General features: G+C 38.6%; 1 protein-coding gene across 4 annotated transcripts in view; it reads right to left on the reverse strand.

Annotated features, from left to right (window-relative positions):
- The window catches only part of DYM (dymeclin), a 403,540-nt gene that overhangs the window by 45,526 nt on the left and 333,320 nt on the right, over positions 1-24,694 (reverse strand). For all 4 annotated transcript variants that reach the window (XM_073213038.1, XM_073213037.1, XM_073213039.1 and 1 more), the window contains one exon: positions 16,611-16,724. In XM_073213038.1, the coding sequence (XP_073069139.1) occupies positions 16,611-16,724 (114 nt within the window). The remainder of the gene's footprint in view (positions 1-16,610; positions 16,725-24,694) is intronic.

The raw sequence follows: 24,694 nt of genomic DNA on the forward strand, positions 1-24,694 counted from the left end.
TTAGGTGGAGTGCTTCAAGTGTGTATTCAAGTTTAGTCAGAGGTGTGGGTCCCTACACTGCCTTCTCTGACTCTTTCTATTTTGGGATTCCTTCACTCTTTTCAGCATTCATGGCTTCTCATTTCTGGTTCTCCAGACTAGAAAGGCCACAATGTTCCCCCATGCAGCATCTCTGCTGTGGCTATAGACTGCAATTAACCTCAGGTAAAAGCCTCAGATACAGGAGCTTAGTTTACTATTTCTGTCCTCCAAGTGGAAGAACATTCTCCACCAATGTCTTCCTGCATCTGTTCACTCCTCTTTATCTTCAGAGTGGCAAGCCTAATCTTTGGTCTTTGTTTGAGCTAATCTGAGTCTGTTTCTCACATGTGGTGCAGGGATCATGCAGAGATGTGGATAGACACAGTTTGGGGAATCTCTCTCTTTTCCCTTCTGGGATTCCTCTCTCTCCCCAGCACTCAAGCTTTCCCAGCTTCACTTTTGTGGTTTCCCCAGGCCAGAACAACTAAGAGTTTTCCCACTATGCAATAAACTTATATGGACAATGCTTGGTCCTAGGCTAAAAGGCATGGACCTAGAAACTTATTTAGCATCCTGTCTCCCAGCTCTAAATGAGCATGAACTGCTTGCCAGAGTCTGTTTGTTCCTATTTACTCTCTAAACCTTAAATACAGTTGTGTTTTCTATTATTTGTACAGCAGTTTCTGCAGCGGGCATCATCTGGTAAGGTCTTGGTCCACGATACCTAGAAGTGAGTATTAAGTTTATTTTCAACCATGATGTATTAATTCCTTTAATAATATTTAACAAGTAGTTGTTCTGTTTAAGGTAGTATTATTATGCTAAATGCTATGGTGGGATATAAACAGAGAATACAGCAAAGAACAAAATCAAGTGAGATAAATTAAAATATATACGTACATATTTATATACCAGAAAGCATGGAACTTTTTTTTTAAGCAACTTAAATAATCCGAATGTCTACCAATAGTAGAATGGATAAACTGTTACTACTCATACTATGTAATACTAATACATCAGTGGAAAGGAACAAACTTTGTGTAACAATATAAACTTCTCTCATAAAACACTGTTGAAGGAAAGAAGAAAGGTACAAAGGAAAATAAGCTGCAAATTATAAATAGAATCACACATAAATGATTCCATTTACGTAAAGTTCAAAAATGGGAAACCATATCATTTGGGGATACATACATGGCTGGTAAATTATGAAGAATAAGATAGTCACTTCCAAACTCAGGACAAGTGTTAATTTCTAGGGGCTTCTGGGAAGTTGGCAATGTTCCATTTCTTGATCTGAATAGCAACTGCATGGATATTCACTTAATAATTCTTTTAAAGTGTAAGTCTATAGTTTATGTAGTCATCTATATACGATATCATTCACAATTTAAAAAACAAAAAAGCAGGTGGCCATATTAGCAGATGGAACCTTGACTACATTCTACACGATGCACAAACACGAACAAGTTATTATTCTTGTGACTCAAAACACTTCTGAAACATGTTCCTTTCAATATAATTTGATAGCAAACACAGGTCAGGTTTAACTTATCTAATGCCGAAGAAAATCTGACTATAAGTGCTTTTTAAAAACTGTTTCCTATTTTAAATGTAACAGCGTTATTTCTACTTGAAAGAGTATATGCAAAAAATCTTTTTGATGAGCAAAGATCCTTTCTGGATACAGATAATCAGCCTATGATTTAACATTTTTTAATGTTGGGGTTTTGTATATTAAGTTTTCTTATGAGAGGCATACTGGTAGGGGGTCTTCACAATCTAGTAACTGGAACTATATTAGTCAGAAATTAGGAAATCCCCTGAAATATTTGTCCAAATTTACATTTTAAGCTGTGCTTGGGTTAAAGACCTTATCATTGCTTCTAAATGGGCCATCCACTTTCACAATGGACTAGGTTCCTGCCAATTAGAGTGCAGTGTCTAAGGTACTTCCTTTTGCCCTCAGAGTTCCCAGGCAAGAATCCTACAAAGAACTTAGATGTGCTGACTTGCCAGGAAAACAAAAACTGTTATATTAGCTAATTATCTCAAACTCACTGATGGAGCATCAACAGTATTCACATTATCTTCATGGAATATGCTGGGCTTTCAGGGCCTTGAGTCCTCTAAAACTGACAAATGGAGTACGAAGAAACCTTATTGGATAAGGTCAGATGCTTACCAGCATCCTTGGTGTGATTATTTATGCTATTTATGTGTGATCATGTGTGATCATTATATGATTTATGGAAAAAGCCAATCACTGCTCATTCCAACTTGCCTCAGGAATGACACTCATCATAAAGAAAGCATTTTTGACCCCCAAATTGACCCATTTTGCTATGTGTAAGGTATCATATTAATGTTTAAGACACTGGATTTTGATTTCGTTAAAAAGTCTTTTATCCCCTTAACAGCTCCAGTTTGGGAATGTGTGCTCAATTAAGAACACCCCTTTAAAAATCACAAGAACCAAACACAATCATTTAAGTTTCTTATACTTAAAAAAAGAAACATATGTAGAATACTAATAATCAGAACCCACAAAAGAAATTATTATAGATAATGTTAGTCATTTTTATGAAAATAATCCATTCTTCACTTATCCATTAAAAATAATTTTGCATCTATCTGAGGACTCTTATTTTTTGGCACAATTACATTACAAAATGCTTTGTAAGGACTGCAGTCAATGACTTGAACAGTAACTACAGAGGAATGAAACAATCTCAGGAGCTTTCATACAGCCATCCTAATAGAAGAGTCAAGATGGGGACAGATGAATAATGATAACTGCTTCTAGTTTTAACCACCTTAGCAGAATCTCTTTAGGAAGTTCTAGTTGGTGAATCACAGATTTCTGACCATATCAAAGAAAAAATTCTATCAGAACAGCAGAGACTTAAAGATAAAATCACAAGGATTTGTGTTTCCTTTTCAATGGAAGAATATCAACATTTTCCATAGCTGCCCTTCCTTTTGTGAATTTGTCTCTCTAAGTCACTGGAACCACAGTTTGGAGAACTGGGCAAAGATTCTTTTACTACAGAAAAATCAGATTTTTATCACTTTTCAATTAAGTCTCTTAGTTTTCATGACTGTATACAAGATGTAATGAAAATAAAAACTAAATTTTAATACTCTGGGATTACAAAGTAAGAGTTAGGCTTAATTTACTTCTTATCTATTATAAGGAAGGAAGAAATCCTATGAACTGCTTATAAATCTATATTTTAATTAAACAAAAATAATCTAAGACATTATAATGAATACCATGGGTTAGATTGTTTATCAAAAATGGCTTGACATGACGCCACTACATGTGCAGAGCAATCTCGATATCATACATGAGAAAATACTCCGTGTATGTTCTGGGTACTCCATACAGTAGCAATGGGTATAACTTCAACCATTTTAAAGATTACTCTGCAACATTATATAACAGATACTGTCAAAGCCAAGAATTTGATTAGGTGGGTTATGAATACTTTAAACAAAGGGATTGGATGGGCAAATAGGATTGTGAGTTAGCAGGAGACATACACTCAAAATTTGAAAGATGGAACTGCTGAAATTTATGGCTCACAGGTAAGATGGATGAAAATAATTATGGACAAGCCATTTAAATTCTCTTTAGCCTGTTTCCTCACTTGTGAAATATAAATGATCCTTATACCATGTATGACACTAAATGAGAATATCTGTATAAAAATACCTATCAAAGGGCTTGGCACACAAGTACTCAATAAATGTAACCAGAAGATAAAAACAAAGAAAAAGGAGCTTAGTCAAAAGACGGATGCTTATGTCAGACTGGAGAGCAGATACAACATTTTGAAAGACCTCAGACTTCAATTTTTTGCCACTATTTGTCTAATTTAGAAAGTAACCGGAGTATTGTATATTGGGTTACGTGTAAAAGAAATATTTTTTTTCAAGGTATCATTGATATATAATCTTATGAAGGTTTCACATGAGCCACATTGTGGTTTCAACACTCACCCATATTATCAAGACCCCCCCCCCACTGCATTCACTATCCATCAGCACAGTAAGATGCTAGAGTCATTAAGAAGTCTATTTTAAGGTTCATGAAGTGAAAGCTTTCTGTCTTTTGTGGGAAAGGAAGATAAACAGCCAAATGCTACAAGGCTAACTGCTAGCCCTCGCCATCATCTCCTTTGTTTTTATAAGGGCAGGGAATTGGAGAAAACCAGGCCGTTCAATAACGGTTCCCCAGTCTTGTAGATCATCAGGACCACTTAGAGAACCACTTCAGGGACAGATTCCTGAGGTCATCTCCAAGCCACTGACTCAGAATCTGCGGAGGGATCCAGAGCTCAGCATCTGACAACAGAGCTCCAGGTGACTCCTGGAATCCTCACCTTGCGGGAAGGAGAATCAGTGTGACCACATTTGTTCTTAAGTTAAGACTAATGCAGACAGGATTCTAATGCCAACATCATTGAATTTCTTTTGTGCTTCCTACAGTCCTTGTCCTGAAAAACCTGCTCTGAGGGATTCAACTGAGGGACTACCTGTCCTTGGCTAAGATTTCCTATTTGTTTCCTTCTCAATGTGTAGATTTGGTGACTTGTACATCATGTACATTTCACAAGATAGCCCTCAAAACCGGGACTGAATGGCCCCCAAATCAGGTGCCAGCATTATTCCAGCAGTTTCCCAAACCACTAATGAGCTTGTGTTTATGGTGCCAAGACTTGATTTTTGTCTTTACTGGCCAAGAGATTGAATGAGGCTTAGAACGGGAGGGAGGGCCACTCTGACTGTCTAACCCCTGCAGAGATTGTGTTGGTTTTGGGAGATACTTTGGTGGAAATACAGCTGGTCTCCTTGTTTTTAGGATAGAAGCCTAGCAGAGCTTTACCTTTTAGTCTCAGTGCTTCCTAGTCTCCACCTTATAGTAAAAAGGAATTAAGATGGTGATATTCAAAAAGAGAGAGAGAGAAAACAGTAAGAAAAAAAAACTAAGTCTAAAATAATTAAAAAAAAAAGATACAGGAAAAAAGTCAACAAGGCTATTTGTCCAATTAAAATAGTAACAAGCTAGCAGCAGATTTAATCTGAAAAGGAAGCTACACTGCTGGGCTGGTGGGACCATGGCAGGTATTAGAGCTCTTCAACTTTCTCAGTCAGAAGTGAGGAGGCTCAGGCGCCTATCAGTTTTTGTGATAAACATGAAAGCATGCTCTGTGTATATTGGGACAAGCAGAGAGAAATCAATCAGAAAAAAGGAGAGTGACTTCACTGGACCTTCATATAAGGCCAACAGTTCCGCCCTGTTCTCGACCTTCTGAGAAAGAGTCAGAATTGACTTACTGATGAGAAGTACTAAAGTGAAGGTCTTCAGATCAGGGTTTTGTAGCTGTAAGAATGTGAGTATGGAATAATATTATAGACTTAAAAATTGTAACTGTTCCAACACAATGCCCAGGACCTTAGCCCTGTAGCCAGTGTAAGCACTCTTAGCTTAGCTCCTCTCTAGTATTTTGGCATGAAGCTCACCCTGCACGAGTCTATGGAGAGCTGTTCCCCACAGAAGAGTGCTCCCCTGCAGCAGTCTCAGACCATCACTTAGCGGCCAGCAGGCCCATCCTTCTCTGCCTGCCTCCCTGCTGCTCAGCAAATATTAAAGAGCCCACTATGTGCTCGATATGCTTCCAGGTACATCAGGTGAATGAAATGTGAGGACCCCTGTACCCCTAGAGCTTACATTATCTGGAATAATAATAAATAGTTACACAGTATGCTAGGTGATAAATGCCGTGAAACAAGAAAAAATACAAGTAGAGTGAAACAAGTAGAGTTAGGGGTGTGGGAGTGCTGAAATTTAAACAGGGAGGTCAGAGCAGGCCTGGTGGACAGATAGGCTTTACTTGCTCATGTGAGTAATGATTGGTTTGAAGGAGGTACAGGAGTGAGGTGTGCAGTATCTTGGGGAGAGCAACTGAGGCCAGGAGGCAAAGCCAATGCAAAAGTCCTCAGGGTGGGCAGTGATGGTGTGTCTGGAGGAATTACCTGTTGTTTTACATTTTAAACATGAGCTGTCATTATAAATCACCTGGGGGGCTTGTTATAGCACAGAATATGGGTTCCAGCCCCAGAGCTTCTAATTCAGGAGGTCTGGGGTGGGGCCTGAGAACATGCATCTCTAACAAGTTCCTATGGGATCCCGATGCTGTTGACACAAGGACCACATCTGAAAGTGATCTCATATATTGTTTTTAAAAATTGAGTCACTAAATGACAGTGGGCCATTAATTTACTAGGTCTGACTGGCAATTAAAAAAATTGAAAAGAAATAGAATAGGAACTACCAGAGCCTATCACATTTACTAAAGGTAAATGCAACTTTTTTCATGAAACTTGTTTCAATTGTATATAAATGTGTATAAATACATTTTTACCATGGGTGGTGGTCAAAAAGAGAGCCAATAGTCTAATGACATTAGTGTGTCATTAAATAACAGAAACCACATTAATTTGGTGGAGGAAATCATGGGAGTCCTATTGTTTCAGATGGACACTATGCCTTGAACTTCCCGTGGGTCTTCTCTACATGCCCATAAATTTCCTCTGCCTGGATTTCTCTTCTTTTATCTCTATGGAAACCATATCAACCCTTCGAGACAGATATCAAGTCTAGGTTTCCCCTTAAAACTTTCCAAGTGATGTCTCTTTTCCTTCCTCTGACCTCCTCCAGAACCTAACTTCTACACCGTTCATTTAATATATGGCACAAACTGCCCTGATCTGTTAGTGATCTTTCCAAGTGTGCATCTTTTCTCTCCTGAAATGTGGTATTTTTTGAGGGCAGGGTTGGTGACTTATACACCTGTATTTCCCCAACAATGCCCTAAGCATTGTCATGTTCAAAGTGGACTAGTTGTGGATGAAATAAACAGACCATATTTTAAAATTATAATGTATTATTTGTGTGTTATATATAATATATATGATGATGATAAAAATTAAGTAAAGGAACAGGTGAATAAATAAATTCTGAGATGCAAATCTGGGGACAGAGATACACGAGGGTAGAAATGGGGCAACATAAAGGGAACCCAGCTGACTGGGAGAGCTTAGTGTAAGAGTGCATGGCTCTAATCCTCCACCCCAGCGTCTAGGCTGAGGGGTCCTTGGGAGGAGAAAATCCTCACTTTTTATTAAGTCATTTTGATGCTTTCCTCTAATGCTCTATGATAGATAATAAGGAGAGTTGAAGGACCAAAGGAGGAATCAGTATTTTGGCTGAGAGGATAGAGAGACATAAGGAATCTGGGGCGGAGTGGAGCGGAGAAATTAATTCATGCAACAAATATGTATTAAATGATTTGGTTCTAGGCCCTAAGCTAGACACTATGGGATGCTTTTTGCTATAACAGAAGGACATACAGGGACATATAAGGGCCCATAGGACCATGGAGACAGAATGACCTGAGGCTGCCTCGGTGAGTCAGGGTGGGCTTCACAGAAAGGGAAAAGGAGTCATACGTTGTGACTTGGAAACATGAACAGTTCGTCTGACAGACAAGACATGAAGCTATGAGAAGCTGGAAGGAAAGGAGAAAGAAGGCAGGAGCAACATGTGTTAAGGCACCAATGTATAAAGATACTGGCCATTTGGAGATCTGCCAGCAGTTTGGAGCCCAGGCTCCACAGGGTAAAAAAGAACTAAAGATAAGTTAGGAGCTAGGCTGTGAAGGGCCCTGTGTGTTGGATCAGAGCGGGAGGCAATGTGAGATGCCTGGCTACAGGGCTAAGGATGCCTGGGGAGGAAGACTACGCAAGGCAGGATGCCAGTTACAGGCTGTGGGGCTGGACAGTGTGAGACGTGGAGAAGCTAACAGGCGTCATGGTGACGTGGAGGGAAAGGAAACATTTGGGAAGTATTTACAAATCATACAACTTAGTGTCTAACAGCACTTAGGAGTTGGAGAGTCAGGTTTCCATGGGTAGAGATACATGAGACGGCAGATGTGTAAGGACATCTGTGGACATGCCGAGTGCTGTTCCTCTGAGGTGGGACCCTCCCATAGCAGGTGGGTACCTCGGGCTGGCATGAGGAGTCTGCTCTGGAGATCCAAAAGATGACTATAAAATAAAAGCTTTAAAAATCATTAGCATGAAAATGGTTGTCTACTTTTAATTCCTATGATTTATCAGTGTGTTAAGTCAATGAAATGAAAGGTTCAGTTAATGCCCATAACATATTATTCAACAGTTTCCTATTTACACTAAAAGAGAAATTATTTCTGGCTAATTCCCCCTGAAAAGTATGACCTAATTCTCAAATGCTAGATAAACTTCTCAATCCTCAAATTACAGACAATTCACAAAACTGAAGAAAAGAGAGAACCTAGAGACGTCACATAATCAAATATGAGGCACATTGGTAATGGTATGAGAACAAGCACAGGCCTTCGTGAATTTTGACCCGCCATCATGACATTCAAACTGCTCGCCAGTAAGTAAAATGGGAGCCAGGAACATGCTCCGTTGTGGATGCAGACAGTGAGAACTTTGAGCTGTGGCTTCTAACTCAGTTCCCAGAGGACATACTAACTGTATTTATTTCCTTCCAAACCCTAAAGGAGAAATAAGCAACTTAGGATTTCAGAGCCTGTGCTCTATGTCTCTGTTTATGCAGGAGGGTCTGAAAAAGCTAATTACCTGGTATTGCTTTTCCCAGACTTCATGGAACAGCAGTAAGAAGAGGATGTTTAGAATGACATTAATACTATTTACTCTGAACAGCCAAGTTGTTTAACTATATAGACAGATTTATCCAAAGAGTATATATTCCCACACAGGATATTACACAAATATTTTAGAAGGCTATGTCAAATAACATTTGATTGAAAAATATTTTATTTGGTTGAAAGTCAATTACTAAGCTACGGGCTTCCAGATCTTAATGGTTACTTGTCCAAAATTGGAAGAATTCTTCTTCTGGCTTCAGTTCTATAATGTAAGGGAAACTTCAAAAACTTTTGGCTCATCTTCTTTAGTTGACATTGGCTGGCTAATTTCTCAGGAGTAAGAGTCATGCTTCTCTTAACACAAAAGGTGGTTGGAAAGAACTCTGAATTTTCTTAATGTTTAATTATATTTTAAGAAAGAATAAATCAGTAAGTACACACCACTCCACACTTCATAAAGAACTTCCTAAAACAGCATTTCCAATTTGAAATAACTTCTTTTACATCAACCTTGCATAAAAGCTATTATTACATACCCGACAATTATTTTATCAGTATATATTAGTGAGCCACCCAAAAGGCTATAATGTGCTGTCATATGGTATAATACAAATATTATTCAACACACAGCTTGAATTTTCAATCAACTTTAGATAAGGCAGTTTTCTGTGAATTTAACTCTAGAGGTTTTAAGTGATTCATTTTATTATAAACACTCACTCCAAAAAGATGATTAAAATAATTGAGATAAGGCTTGATTATAGAGATAAACAGCCCTTTCTTTCCTAACATCTGTGGCAATAATGTGCTATCATTTAAACCAACTGAGGATGACTCACCATCTGTGAATAAATATAATTTTAGTTTCTTTTCTAGTACTGGGGACATCTTTCTTCCCTTTTGTTTTTTTTTTTTTTAATTGAATCATCCATCTTTTATCATCTGTCCCTCCCGCAACCACTGAGTGAGATGGTAAACTGGAGGCAGGGGTACAGTTTCTTGCTATGTTTCACAACAAAACTAAATGGCCCACTTAAGGGATTTACGCATGATCTTGACCTCAAAAGGATCTTGCTTTAAATAAGAGTTAACTGGCCTTGGACCTCCCACAGATCAATTAATTTAACCATAATCCTGGAAAACAAAGAGTTATATTTTTATTTATGTTACTATCTCAAATATAAAGGACACTTTTTTCTCAACACAGTATATATAGTAAATGAACATATTAACTTTCAAACACAGAGCCTATATATTATAATTCATTTTACTTTAAGGCAAGTATTACAGTCAACTTATGAAATTAATTTTCAGTATCTGCTATGTCCATGGAGGGGCTCTTAGAAAATAAAGCCTAAGATTGGAATAAGTGGGGAAAAAAATGGACTGAAGACAGAATTAGTAAGAGATAAGCCAAAAGAAAAGAGCACAGGTTTATCATAAGGGGAGGGATGGATATATAAGAAGAAAAGTACCTGGATGTGACAGCAGATGAAGAAGCCTTCACTGTCCATGGAAAGTAGATGGGGAAAGAATAGGCAAATGGAAGGGTACATAAAGTTCCAAAAAGGCAGCCTAGCACCCAAATCTTGTCTCCTAGATACCATTAAAAAAAAACCCCAACAGTCACTGGAGAAGTGGTTGACTCCAGGATTGGGACAGGAAAAATACAAGATGAGTCTGGAGCATCTTGTGACACCAGAAAGTAAAGAAGTGTTCAAAACAAGGTGGGGGCACATCAAAGGACACAGGAATCAACCCAGAGGAGCTCCCACTGGCCAAAGCTAAAACAAGCCAGGAAGAGAATAAATAATTACAGCACTGAATTACAACCTATAGAATATAAATTTATCATTAGGTAAACATCACAGTAATAACTGTGTAGGTAAGATCCACCGATGGATGATAAAATCAGTGAGCAAAAAGTCTGAGGAGAAATGGGATTAGCAAAATTGTCAAGTCTCACTCCTAAGAAAGCAATCTATTACAAAGGGATGAATAGTGAGTTCTCACTGGAGAAACCTCCTACGTGTATTTAGAGGAGGGAGGCATTTGTAGATTGAGGAATAAAAGGAAAGGCCTCATAAAAGGTGTGAAATTTATCTAGGTCTTTAATGAATGCTCAGAATTTAGATAAGCATAAAGCTAAGGATTGGTGGGGGTTTGAGGGTGCAGAGGGGGTTGTATGTTGGGAAGAGGGAACTGTGTGATCAAATCCAAAAGTGCAGGAAGAACTGGATGGCAGAGTGTTCTAGGTGGCTGAAGCACCGGCTGGACAGAGGGATGTATGGAGAACAAGCCGGGTCGGCAGTTGGGGTTAGGCTGTGGATGGTCTAATTCCATCCAAGGACTCCATACTTAAACGGGGAGCAAGAAGACACTGACCTCTCAGTATTTTTGAATAGGAGGAGGACGTTACTAGAGCACTGCTCCACAAATATCCTTCAGGGAATTTTAGAAGAAGGGATCCTAGACTCTTCAAAATTCCAAGAAATCTTTGGGATCATCTTGTGAAACAACTTTTATACTAGAAATTCTTTCAACCGTTTTCCCTATGGTATGGATTTGAGCTCCCTTGCCATCTGCTCTTCCTACATTTAGCATCCAGACTTTATTGTGAATACTTCACTATTTCATGGGGCCCCATACAGACTGCTAAGCAACTTCAGTTGTCAGGAAAGATTTCCTTACGTTAAACTAGTACCTGTTTTGGTTCAATTTATATGCATTGTCTTATGGCATAAAGTGAAATGCTTAATTCCTCTTTTACAGTATAATCCTTAAAGTAGTCGAACCCAGTATTTAGGTTTCCCTGAAGTCCTCTCTTCTCCAGGTGGGATATCCTATTCCTCACCTTATGTGATTTACAGGGTCTTTACTATAAATTCACCTGCTTCTGCACACAGCCTAATTAACTAACATGACCCGGACGGAACCAGACATCCCTAGGGTGGTCTTATCAACACGGAACAAACAGGGCACCTACAGTGGTGAACAGAACAGACCCAGGGGACAGACAGCTTGGTCTGAAGCCAGCTTAGCATGCAGGCAGTTATTTAACTGTGTGCTTTAGCTGCTTCATCAAGAAAATCAAGGTAATAACAGTGCCAACTGCTAGCATTATAAGGTGCTCAGACAAGTGTCTTACAGGAATATTATTATTATTATTATTATTATTATTATTATTGTTGTTGAAGCTTGATTTCTTGAATTTTACTGACAGGTTACATCTTTCAGCAACTTGAAAAATTGTTTATCTAGGCTTTAAGATTAAAAGGGCTGGCCGCTCTTTTATCATTCATTTACTTATCTTGGCTTCAATTTTATGTAAAGGATAGACTCTTTTCCAGTTTGGATTATTCTCATTGGAGGAGATAAAATAAACAAACTCGCATTTGAACACGGGGAAAATGTACCAACCAGTCAGTAATCTCGTCTGTTGTCCCCGTGCTGAAAGCCCATGACTTACTTCCTTTCTTCTCTCTTCTCAAAGCCTCCAAGTCTCTTTCTAATTTCAGTGTCTTGATAACATTTGTGTAAGTTCCTGCCACTCCGCTACATTTGGCCTTCTGTCCTTTGTGCGTATCCTTTTAAAAACCCATGCCCATCAAGGAGCTTCTCATCCTGCTTCATCAGTTTCTTTTGATGCTATGCCACATGGTTTGTTGGCAACTCAAGCATCTTTCTCCCCTTTCCATTTCATTTCTCCCCATTTCAACCCCTGCATTGCAGGGACTGGAAGCCTAGAAACTACATTTCCTAGAATATCTCCAGCAGCAGGGCTGTGGGTTAGATTGTGGCAATGAGGGGCATTTGCATGTATTTTGGAAGGTAGAAGAGAAAAAGAGGTCACTGTGGCTCTGTTAACAGTGTTGGTCAGGCTCGTGAGCTTCAGCGGAAGCAGTTCTGCCAGTGGCTTCTAGTAATTTTCCTGCAGACCCCCACAGATGCTGCAGGCAGGCCAGATCGTTGGTGATGACATTACTGCTACTTCTAGCGTTTTTTCCCAAATTTGGCTTTCCTAGTCCTTCCAACTATTTTTGAAGTCCCTATATTAAATTCCTTTCTGTTTGAAATCAGGCGTTTTATTTTCCTGACAGAAGAGGTTTATGCAACTATTGGAATGGGTAAAGTAAGCAAAGATCAGGGAAGCTGCAACACAACACAGTCTATAGCACTGCAGAGGATGGTTCTCAGAGGTCCAATGCAAGTCACTTCAAACCCCAATATCTCTGGAGTGCCATCGATGAGCTCTGCCGTCTACACCACCAAGCCAGGAGAAGGGCTGGGGCTGCCTCGGGAGAATACTGGCTTCTTCTTGTCTTCAGCCTCTCCATTGCATGCAAGTGCCTTTCTCTGACAGACTCTTGGCCCAGAACTACACAGAGAGGAAGATTCTGGGAAATGGATTCTGGCTTCTTCTCCATGACAGAGAGGAGGCTGGAGAAGGGGGTGATACTCCTGTACAAAAGTAGCTCTCATATTTGTTTGCACAGGACAATCAGTGCTTAGACAGCACTTTTTTTTTTAAGTGTTGTATCCTTTCTGAATTGCTCTGTTTTTTCTTGTTATGAGCCATATCCAACTTTTAGCAACTTGTTTCCTCTAGCATACAGATCTGACTTTGCCCTTTGCCATTATGAACTGAAAGGTGACCTGTTTGTCATAAATTAACTTTTTCTCCATTAAAAAAATCCCTAGATTAATAGTTTTTCTTATTATTTCTTGCATCTTCTGAGAAACCTGTTGTCAATAATTTATGCAATTTTGCAATTTTCTGTTTTGTGGAGAACAATTGTGTCAATTGTGTAACACATTAAGACAGAATTATACTCTTAGAAATTGAAAGCCTCTTAAAAGTCGCACAGTTGGATTTCCCAACCAGGATGTGAGTCTTTATAAACGGAATGGCAAACAATCACACGTGTTCCTTACTTTCTGTCCTAGTTGCCAGTGGCAGTCATTGTTAATGATCTCAACACTCTCCCCTGCTGACCCTGAACTCAGGCCTACAATCTTTTCCATTCACTCCTCAAGCCAGCTAGTGCCAACAGATGAGAGCTGCATCCAAGATCAAACCGACTGTCCCCTGCCCAGTGGCCATTGGCCTATTACTCTAACCTCCTCAGTGAGAGTGAATGCATCACTTCCCAAATGTTGCCTGTATCTAAACGATTTCATCCATTAGAAAGTTCTTCCTTATATGGGACTGAAATACAGGTCCTTCTGTATATAAGCTCTACCTGTTGGTGCAATTCCTGAGACCACACATAACAAGTCTAAATCTGCTTCATAAACAGTTCTTCCAGTACTTGAAGACGAAGTCTCTTCTGCTCAAATCTTGCTTTTAAGGCTAATAACAACAGTGTTGAGTTCCTCTAATCACTCTCTTTGTTCTTTCACAATTTCGGTGATTCTAAGTTTTCCAGATTGTCTTTGGGAAATCCAAAAGTTTGCTCTGAATTGCCTAGTACAGACAGCTCCCATTCACTGGTAGCACACCGAACCACTTGCACTGTTGAGCCACACAACATTTAGCAGAGCAGAGACAGGCAGACCTGTGACAGACTCATACATAAGCCCCTCCCGTCAGCCATGGTCGCCTGTACTTTTTCCCCATTCTGCTTTGTGCTTTCCCTCCCCTGGTCCAGCATCTTGTTCTTCCGTCCATTCCTCCCTCCCTCCCTCCCATATTCCAGAGTGCCTTTTTCAAGCCCCATTCCATGGTTACTATGGCTCCCTACATTTCCTTTCCTGTACTGAATCTTCCCCTCTTCTTCTTTGGTTGAAATCTGGCTTCCCCCTTGGGACTCTCATTCCCTGGAGCCTCGGGTAATAGAGGCTGCTGCCTCTTTCACACTCCAGGCTTCAGGGTCTGCAGGTGGGACTGATGTCCTCTTTGCTTTCTTTGTTGTTTCCTGGCTATTATTCCTCTAACCTTAAGCAAAAAGCTCTGCTCTTATGAGGCTGCTTCCAGCTTCTTCTAGTCTGTGTAGCTTCCACCTACTGACATCCAGACCATGTCCCTTTACTGCAGCATTTGGCTCACATTCTCTCCCTCCACCCGTGGTTTCGCATCCTGAGAGACTATGATGCCCGTGTACATGAGCCACCCTCGACTTTCAGTTCATTAACTGGCTCAGTCACACTGACTGTCATGCACATCCGCAGCACTTGAGTCCCCCACTCATGGCCTAACCCAAACTGCATCATCACCGAGATCTGCTCCACTTTTGACACTTTCTCTAGTACTCCCACTAGGCCAGTTCCTAAATCTCATTACATTAGCCCCCTTTTTTCTGCCTCCTGTGCATTATCCTCTTCCTACAGCCTCCTAACAGTTCTACCTTGTTCTTGACTTAGCTTAGACACCAAGATCCATCACTTCCTGTGAGCAGCCACTCTAATCTTTATGGATTTTGTACTGGTTCACATGACACAGTTCAAGAAAATTTGAAGTGGTGCCCCCCTCCTCCAAAACTCAAAACCAACAATAAACACACAACAAAAACCCCTACAAAGTCTTACTTTATGTAAGAATGGAAGTAATATGAATTCCCTACATTTGAAGAATTGTTAGGAATAAAGTTAAAGCTGGAGGGTCCAGTGAACTGTAGTAAGTTTTTACCCTATTGCCACATGGTGGTGCCATTTTAGCCGATAAACAGATTAACACCTGCCATCTTTGCCCAGCACTGTGGAAACTCACTGCTGTTTACGTACGGTGGGACTTCTTCACATGGTATGATGACTAATGCGCTGTTGTTTTACAAACTCTGTTATAACAACTGAAAATATTTTCATATCCTACAACAATATCTCTCAAGCACTCATTAAGCAGTGGTTCTAGTGATAATGCCAAAAAACCCAGCCCCCAGAACAGTGAACAGAAGTGAGTTGTGATAAAACACTGTGAAGGCCAAACATCGACTCTGATGCCCTGTGTTGTTAATTTAGGAACAAGCACTCTAAAAAAGTTAGAGGTAATGAAGGAAAAAATTAAAAAGAAGTATTGAAGTAAAAATATGCTACAATGCTTTAACATTCATGCACTGCCCCCACCAAAATATCCTTTTATATGTTTTCCTATGAAAAAATTAGTCTTGAAATATGTACTTTATATGATGAGATCACATCAGGAACACATCTAACACAGAAATGTAAATGCCTTCTTAAAGCATGACATTTCCCCAACCTTTTCCATGTAGTGCTCCTGTTTCCATGGCTACACCCAGCCATACAGTAAATACTGTGGTGATTATGAGCATGGACTTCGGAGCCAGATTGCCCAGGTATGAACCTCCCAGTTCCATTGTTTCCTGATTGTATGGTTTGGGGTAAATACAATTCTGTGCATTAGTTTCCTTATTTAAAGAATTAGGTTGATAATACTACCTACCTCAAAGGTTTGTGAGGCTTGAGTGAGTTAATACACACAACACACATAGAGCCCCACACAGCACTGAGTAAACACTGTGTGTTAGCCACACGTATAGTCGTTGTTGTCACTACCACTGCCACCACCTTCCCATCAATCCTTGACACGTACAAGACAACTGATTTCACTGGGTTTATAAAATGAGGCACTTTTAAAATTCACAGTGTATGACTTACTCATAGCGTATGCAGTGGTTACTCATAGGACAGGCAGTTGTACAAAGATACCAGTCCTTCTTTTGCTATTTTCTTTTGGAAAATCGTCAGAATCCTTCTTCCTGACAATTTTCTGTATCAGTATACAGTAGAGAAAGCAATATTTAAAGAGCAGGTGCTGGGGAAGTGGTATGATTCTGAATGCAGCCTGCTCAGGCACTAATATTTACATCAAATGATACAACAGTATGGTCCTTTCACCAGTCCTACCTTTAGCCTGTCTTTGGGCAGTGCAACAACCCCTTGCTTGATGATTTCCAAGACGCGTTCCACAGACAGCTCAGCTCCAGCTTGTAGCAACTTTGAGCTGAAGAAGGTGATCACCTGGAATGCAAAGTAAAGTGTTATTTTTTCAACAAGTAGATGGAAGAGATGCATTTTCAGTAGATGCCTTTCTCACATGGTAATCAAATCATCATAATTCCATTTCTTCTAGTAACCTGGCTTTTAATTCACTAGCTTTCCCAAATGCAGTCCTCTCCATAAAGGGCTGAATTAGAGCCAACCTCTGAATATTCAGGACTGATTATCCATTCTATGAATTAAGTCTGAATTCTGCTTTCTTGTGCTACCTCACCTTGTCCTTATATACCATTTAGAGAATGGCACTTGTCAGAAGGTAGGAAGAGAAAGCTAAAGGTTAAAACTTGTCAATTTTGAGGCTTAAAAGTAACTCTCAAAAAAAGGCCTTAAAAAGAAAGGAATGTGAAGCTAATGGCTAAAATGATGTATCTTTATTTATAAAATGAAGAAGGTGCCCTTTCTACTACACAGGAAACTATTACAATACACTTGAAAGTAGTCTGTTAAGAGTAAAACCCATGCATGTTACTACCAGAAATCTATCCAATCAATAACATTTCTTTGTAGTTATATGTTTATATTTCCTGATTTATGCCTTGCAGAGTTAAACATTTTGTAAGAACTAAATTTGGTGGCATAGGTCATCTCACCCAAACCAGACAGGAAAAGGAGGTGAAATCTACTGAAAGTAAATTCCAAGAAATCCTCCAAGTTAAAACCAGCGTGATCACCACAAGTGTAATACATAGCTATAGGGCAACTAAAAACTGTTCTATTTTTAATTTATGAATTTATGCATAACTCTTAACATCTGTTGTATTATAGACTTTATGTGGATTATTTGGAAGGGAGGTTAATTGGTTGGTTTAAAATAGTGATTTCTTCCCCAAAACCTAGCATGATAAGTTTCTTAGGTATGTAAACCTAAATCTACTGAGAAAAATTTTTGTTAGTTTCATTTTCAGAAAAATTAAACGGTATTAAGATTGAGGAAGTTTCCATGGTTTCTACAGTTTTTGTTTTATCATGAAAGAGTACTGAATTGTCACAAATGCTTTTTCTGCATGGAGATACGATTTTTTTCTTCTTTAGTATATTAATGTGGTAAATTATATTAATTAGGTTTTGAAAGTTGAACCAGCCTTGAATTCCTGGGATATATACTAATTAATCATGCTATCCTGTTAGATTCAATTTGCTAGTATTTTATTGAGGATTTTTGTGCCTATATCCATGAACAATATTAATTTGTAATTTTCTTTTCTTGTAATATCTTTGTCTAGTATTGGCATTAGGGTAATAATGTCCTCAACAAAACAAGTTGGGAAGTATGTCCTCTTCTGTTATCTGGAGGAGCTGTATTGAAATAGTTATTATTTCTTTCTTAAAAGTTTGGCAGAATTCAAGGGTGAAGCCATCTAGGCCTAAAGGTTCCATTGTTGGAAAATTTTAAGTACTAATTTAATATCTATTAAAGATATAAAACTATTCAGACTATTTCTTCAAGAGTAAGCTTTGAAAGTTTGTGTCTTTCAAGGGATTTCTCCATTTCATCTAAGTTATAATTTATAGTCAGACTTATTCTTATTCATAATATTCTCTTATTATCTTTTCAATGTCCTCTATCATTTCTGATATTGGTAATTTGTGTCTTCTTTTTTTTCCCTCTTGATTAGTTTGGCTACGGATTTTTCAATTTTACATGTTTTCCCCCCCAAATAATCAGCTTTTGGTATCACTGATTCTCTCTCTTTCTTTGTCAATTTCATTGATTTTTGCTCATGTCTTCACATTTTCCTACCTTCTTCTTGCTTTGGATTTAATTTTCTCTTTTTTCCCCTAGTTTCTCAATGTAGAATCTTATCACTGATGTTTCTTCTTATCTAATAGAAATATTTAATTCTGTAAATTTCCCTCAAAGCTTTAGTTGGGTCTCACAGGTTTTGAAATAAGCAGTTTCAGTTTTTCCCACTTTAAAATATGTTCTATTTCCCTTGTGACTTCCTCACTTTGACTCAGAGGTGCACTGCTTAATTTTCAAATATCTTTCTTACTGATTTCTAGCTTAATTTCATGTTGTCAAAGAGTATACTCTATAAGACTTAAAAAAAATTTCTTAAGGTTTTATGGCCCCAAATATGGTCTATCTCAGTGAATGTTCCACATGCACTAATGTTGTTGGGAGAATGTTCTATAAATGTCAATTAAATCAAGTTGATTGGTAGTATTGTTTGGGTCCTCTATATTGTTACTAATTTTCTATTTATTTTATCAGTTATTTAGAAAGAAGTGTTAACTTCTCCAATTACAATTATGAATTTATCTATTTCTCCTTGCAATTCTCAGTTTTTGCTACATGTATCTTGAGGTCTGTTGTTAAGATACATCGACATTTGGGATTGTTATGTCCTCTTGGTGAATGGATCCCTTTATCATTACATGGTGTCCCTCTTTATCTCTGGTAATATTCCTTGTTCTGAAGTCTATTTGCTGTTAATATAGTGACTCCAACTTTCTTTCAATTAATGCTTGTGTACGAAAACTTCACCCTTTTACTTTTAATCTATGTCTTTATATTTAAAATGAATTTCATATTGACAGAGCATAGTTAGATCTTTTTATCCAATCTCAAAATCTGTTAATTGGGGCATTTAATGTAATTGTGGACATGACTGGATTGAAGTCGACCACATTGCTTGTTGTTTCTATTTATTCTACTATTACTTATTTTGATTTTTCTGCCTGTCTTTGGACTGAATATAATTTATGATTCTATTTTATCTCCGTCTTGGCTTACTAGTTCTATCTCTGTTTTTTATGGCTTGCCTAGAGTTTATAATATACATCTTTAATTTATTGGTCTACCCTCAAATAATATACTATTTCACATTGTCAAAAACTGTCAAGAGTCCTGAATTCTACCCTACTTGCAAGTTAACAAGTTAGTCAGTAACAGTTTCATGGATACTGGAAGATGATGGAGATTTCTGGGTCAGTGATGAAGAGTTTTTAAATCACAGCAATAGCAGTAACTGAAGCATTGGCATTTTTATACTGGCTCCCCAAGCCCCTATTTGCATAGGGGTGATTTGAAGAGTACTAGGTGACCCTGTACATGCAGTGGGTTATACTGCAGAACAGAACTGTGAGCTTAGGGAACCCAAATCTCTTGTTATGATCAGTAATCATGTCAGCCTCTTGCTATAGACAGAGGCATAGATATACCCTGATCCTACCCCTATGTTCTCTTTGTCTAGACTGTGCTGACCCCAGACAGCTGAATGGCTCACTCTTTACCTCCCTCATGTCTTAGCTCAAATGCACTGTCTCAGAGGGGCCTTCTCTGTGCTCTTTAGGTTTGCAATTCCCACCCCTATTCCAACTAGCACTAATTATTCCTTCTTCTGGCTTAAGCAACTAGGTAGATATTGATGTCATCTGCTGAGATAAGGGAGACTGCAGAAGAGCTGATTCATTTTGTGTTTGATTTTTGAAGAAAATAATTCTGATTTAACCTTGCTCAACATTTATGGGACTGCACTAGTCTGGAGCTCGGTAAGGATGGTCAGCTCCAGAAATACACAAAATCTAACATGAATTATACACTGTCCAGAGATAAAAATTGTTCTTGCCTATATCACACTACACAACTATCATTGTTCATTGCTCTCTACTAACATTCAGCCATGCAATTTCTTTCATATCTCTCATTTGGTGTGGTAATTCTATTTTGTCCTGTTGCTTAATTCACCCACATCACATCAGCTTATGAGTTAGACAGGAGGGACATATACCAGTGGCTAATAGAAATTTGGCCACCTTAAAAACCCGTGTCTAACTCCTGCAGAAGTCAGAAGTGCTCCAAGGTTAGTCATTTCATTTTCAGATATTCAATCTTGCAGAATGTGTTAATAAAAACATCAACTTTCAACTCCCCATCAGCTAAAAATAACAGTACATTCATGGTCTCCTCTACATAGTTTTCAAGGTTAACTCTGTGGAAGAAGAAACAGCAAAGGCTTGCTTAAGCCAAAATGTCAGGGGCATTTAGGGGAAGGAAGGGGAAGATAAAGTGCAGAAAGAGGCAAAAAGTAGAGAAGTTATTTATATCCTTATCATGTCATTCTTTTCAAAATACGTAAAAAGAGTTTAAAATGTTTTTGAATGAACTCCCATTGTGCCCAACACTATCCTGGATCGCAGTACTCATCAAAAAGTTGAAAAACCTGCTCGTTTGGAAACATTTAGGTTTATCCAAGTGAATGTTGAAAGCGTGGAGTCTATAACAAGACCTGGAGTCAAGGTCTAGCTGAGTGACTTACTCAGTGACCTTGGGCCAACTGCTTTTCCTCTCAAGTCCTGCTTTTGCTTCCCTCACAGGGATGGTTCATGGGTCAAACGAGACAGTGCATGTGCAAATAGCCTGCAACAATAAATCTTCTGCAAATACATAATCATTATCTAAGGGAATGATTCTTAGGTTGGGATATGTGTTACAATCATCTGGGAAACCCCTCAGCATCTTGATTTTCTTATCTACAAAGTGGGATAACAATACCTAGCTTACTGGTTTAAGAAGAATAAGAGAGATAAAGTATATAAAGGTACTTAGCCTCATTCCTAGCACTTAGTAGGTATTCAGACATGTTTAGACATTTATTTATCTAGTTTAAGAGGTGCGTAACAGCATATAGCCAAATGTTCACCTGAAAATACCTATTTCACTGCCTATTAAACACAGCTGAAGTGTCACCATAAGTGGCCTATTCTTCAGACAATGACAGGAAAGTGAGCACTGGATATAAGTCTAATTTAACACCCTGCTTTATTCCTACATGGTTCTATACTGTGTGATATACAGTGAGGCCCTTTCTTTTCCCTCACCTTCACTGCTTTTTTTACTTCTTCCAAAGGAGACTAAGTTTCAAGTGGGTGTAGCTTAAATCCTTTGCAAGTGCTCCTGTGTCCTTTCAAAAAACAACATGGTCCTTCGGAGACATTTTTAAGGACATCAACAGCCTCACGACAATGAAGGAGCCTCATTTGCACCATCAGTGGAATAAGACTGATTTTACATCATTAGTAGTAATTTTTAAGGAGAAAATAAACAGCTAGGTCTGTGGATAGGATCAGCTGTTTTCTGTTTGTGAATAGGCAAACCAATGAGAACTGTAGGGCCATGCAGTGAATGGGCACAGCAGGCAGGCATGATGACTACAACCATGGGCTTTATCACCAAACTGCCTGGGTTGGAATCCTGGCTTTACGACTTTCTTTCTTTCTTTTTTTTTCTTTATTAAGGTATAATTGATATACACTCTTATGAAGGTTTCACATGAGAAAAATAATGTGATTACTACATTTACCCATATTATCAAGTCCCTACCCACACTCCAATGCAGTCACCGTCCATCAGTGCAGCAAAATGCCACAGATTCACTATGTGCCTTCTCTGTGCTACACTGTTCTCCCCGTGATCCCCCCACACCATGTGTACTAAATATAATACTCCTCAATCCCCTTCTCCCTCCCTCCCCACCCGCCCTCCCACACCCCTCCCCTTTGGTAACCACTAGTCCCTTCTTGGAGTCTCTGAGTCTGCTACCATTTTGTTCCTTCAGTTTTGCTTCATTGTTATACTCCACAAATGAGGGAAATCATTTGTCATTTGTCTTTCTCTGCCTGGCTTATTTCACTGAGCATAATGTCCTCCAGCTCCATCCATGTGGTTGCAAATGGTAGGATTTGTTTCTTTCTTATGGATGAACAGTATTCCATTGTGTATATGTACCACATCTTCTTTATCCATTCATCTACTGATGGACATGTAGGCTGCTTCCATATCTTGGCTATTGTAAATAGTGCTGCGATAAACAGGCTGCATATGTTTTTTTGAATCTGAGAAGTTGTATTCTTTGGGTAATTTCCAAGTAGTGGGATTCCTGGGTCAAATGCTATTTCTATTTTTAGTCTTTTGAGGAACCTCCATATTGCTTTCCACAATGGTTGAACTAGCTTACATTCCCACCAGCAGTGTAGGAGGGTTCCCCTTTCTCCACATCCTCACCAGCATTTGTTGTTCTTAGTTTTATCGATGCTGGCCATTCTTACTGGTGTGAGGTGATATCTCATGGTGGTTTTAATTTGCATTTCCCTGATGATAAGTGATGTGGAGCATCTTTTCATGTGTCTGTGTGCCATCTGAATTTATTCTTTGGAGAACTTTCTCTTCATATCCTCTGCCCATTTGTTAATCAGGTTATTTGCTTTTTGGGTGTTGAGGCATGTAAGTTCTTTATATATTTTGGATGTTAACCCCTTGTCGAATATGTCATTTATAAATATACTCCCATACTGTAGGATGCCTTTTTGTTCTGTTGATGGTGTCCTTTGCCGTACAGAAACTTTTTAGTTTGATGTAGTCCCATGAGTTCATTTTTGCTTTTGTTTCCCTTGCTCAAGGAGATGAGTTCAGGAAGAAGTTGCTCATGCTTATATTCAGGAGATGTTTGCCTATGTTGTCTTCTAAGAGTTTTATGGTTTCATGACTTACGTTCAGGTCTTCAATCCATTTTGAGTTTACTTTCGTGTATGGGGTTAAACAATAATCCAGTTTCATTCTCTTGCATGTAGCTGTTCAGTTTTGCCAACACCAGCTGTTGAAGAAGCTGTCATTTCCCCATTGTATGTCCATGGCTCCTTTATCATATATTAATTTACTATATATGGTTGGGTTTATATCAGGGCTCTCTAGTCTGTTCCATTGGTCTATAGGTATGTTGTTGTGCCAGTACCAAATTGGCTTGATTACTGTGGCTTTGTAGTAGAGCTTGAAGTTAGGCAGCGTAATTCCCCCTGCTTTATTCTTCCATCTCAGGATTGCTTTGGCTATTCGGGGTCTTTTGTGGTTCCATGTGAATTTTAGGATGATTTTCTCTAGTTCATTGAAGAATGCTATTGGTATTTTGATAGGAATTGCATTGAATCTATAGATTGCTTTAGGCAGGATGGCCATTTTAACAGTATTAATTCTTCCTATCCTTGAGCATGGGATGTGTTTCCATTTATTGGTATCTTCTTTAATTTCTCTCATGAGTGTCTTGTAGTTTTCAGAGTATAGGTCTTTCACTTCCTTGGTTAGGTTTATTCCTAGGTATTTTATTCTTTTTGATGCAATTGTGAATGGAATTGTTTTCCTGATTTCTCTCTCTGCTAGTTCATTGTTAGTGTATAGGGCTGCCACAGATTTCTGTGTATTAATTTTGTATCCTGCAACTTTGCTGAATTCAGATATTAGATCTAGTAGTTTTGGAGTGGATTCTTTAGGGTTTTTAATATACAACATCATGTCATCTGCAAACAGGGACAGTTTAACTTCTTCCTTGCCACTGGATGCCTGCTATTTCTTTGTGTTGTCTGATTGCTTTGGCTAGGACATCCAGTACTATGTTGAACAGAAGTGGGGAAAGTGAGCATCCTTGTCTTGTTCCTGATCTTGAAGGAAAAGCTTTCATCTTCTCACTGTTAAGTATAATGTTGGCTGTGGGTTTGTCATATATGGCCTTTATTATGTTGAGGCACTTCTGGCTTTATGACTTTCTGAATGTGTGATTGTGAGTAAGTTATATCTTTCTAAGCTGCTTTCTTTATATGTAAACTGAAAATTAAATATACCTCATAGGTTTTCTTTAATAAAGATTAAATGAGATAACATATGTAAATGCTTAGCAAGCATATAATAAAAGCCAGCAATGATGGTGAAATGAAAAGGAGCAAATGGTTAATATGGTTTAAACAAACATTTAAAGATAAGTAATCCAAATGTGTATTGTAACATGATGATTTAACTAGGACCAGAGGTGGGAAAAACTCAAAACTCTGGGTTAGTCTTGTTTCAGAAACACAAAATATTGGCTATTAAGAAGAAAGGTAATGGGAATTAGACAGCACTTTGCCTGACATTTTGTAGGAATAGATGACCTGACATATAT

The sequence above is a fragment of the Manis javanica genome, chromosome 9, assembly GCF_040802235.1.
Source record: "Manis javanica isolate MJ-LG chromosome 9, MJ_LKY, whole genome shotgun sequence".
NCBI classification, from domain to species: Eukaryota; Metazoa; Chordata; class Mammalia; order Pholidota; family Manidae; genus Manis; species Manis javanica.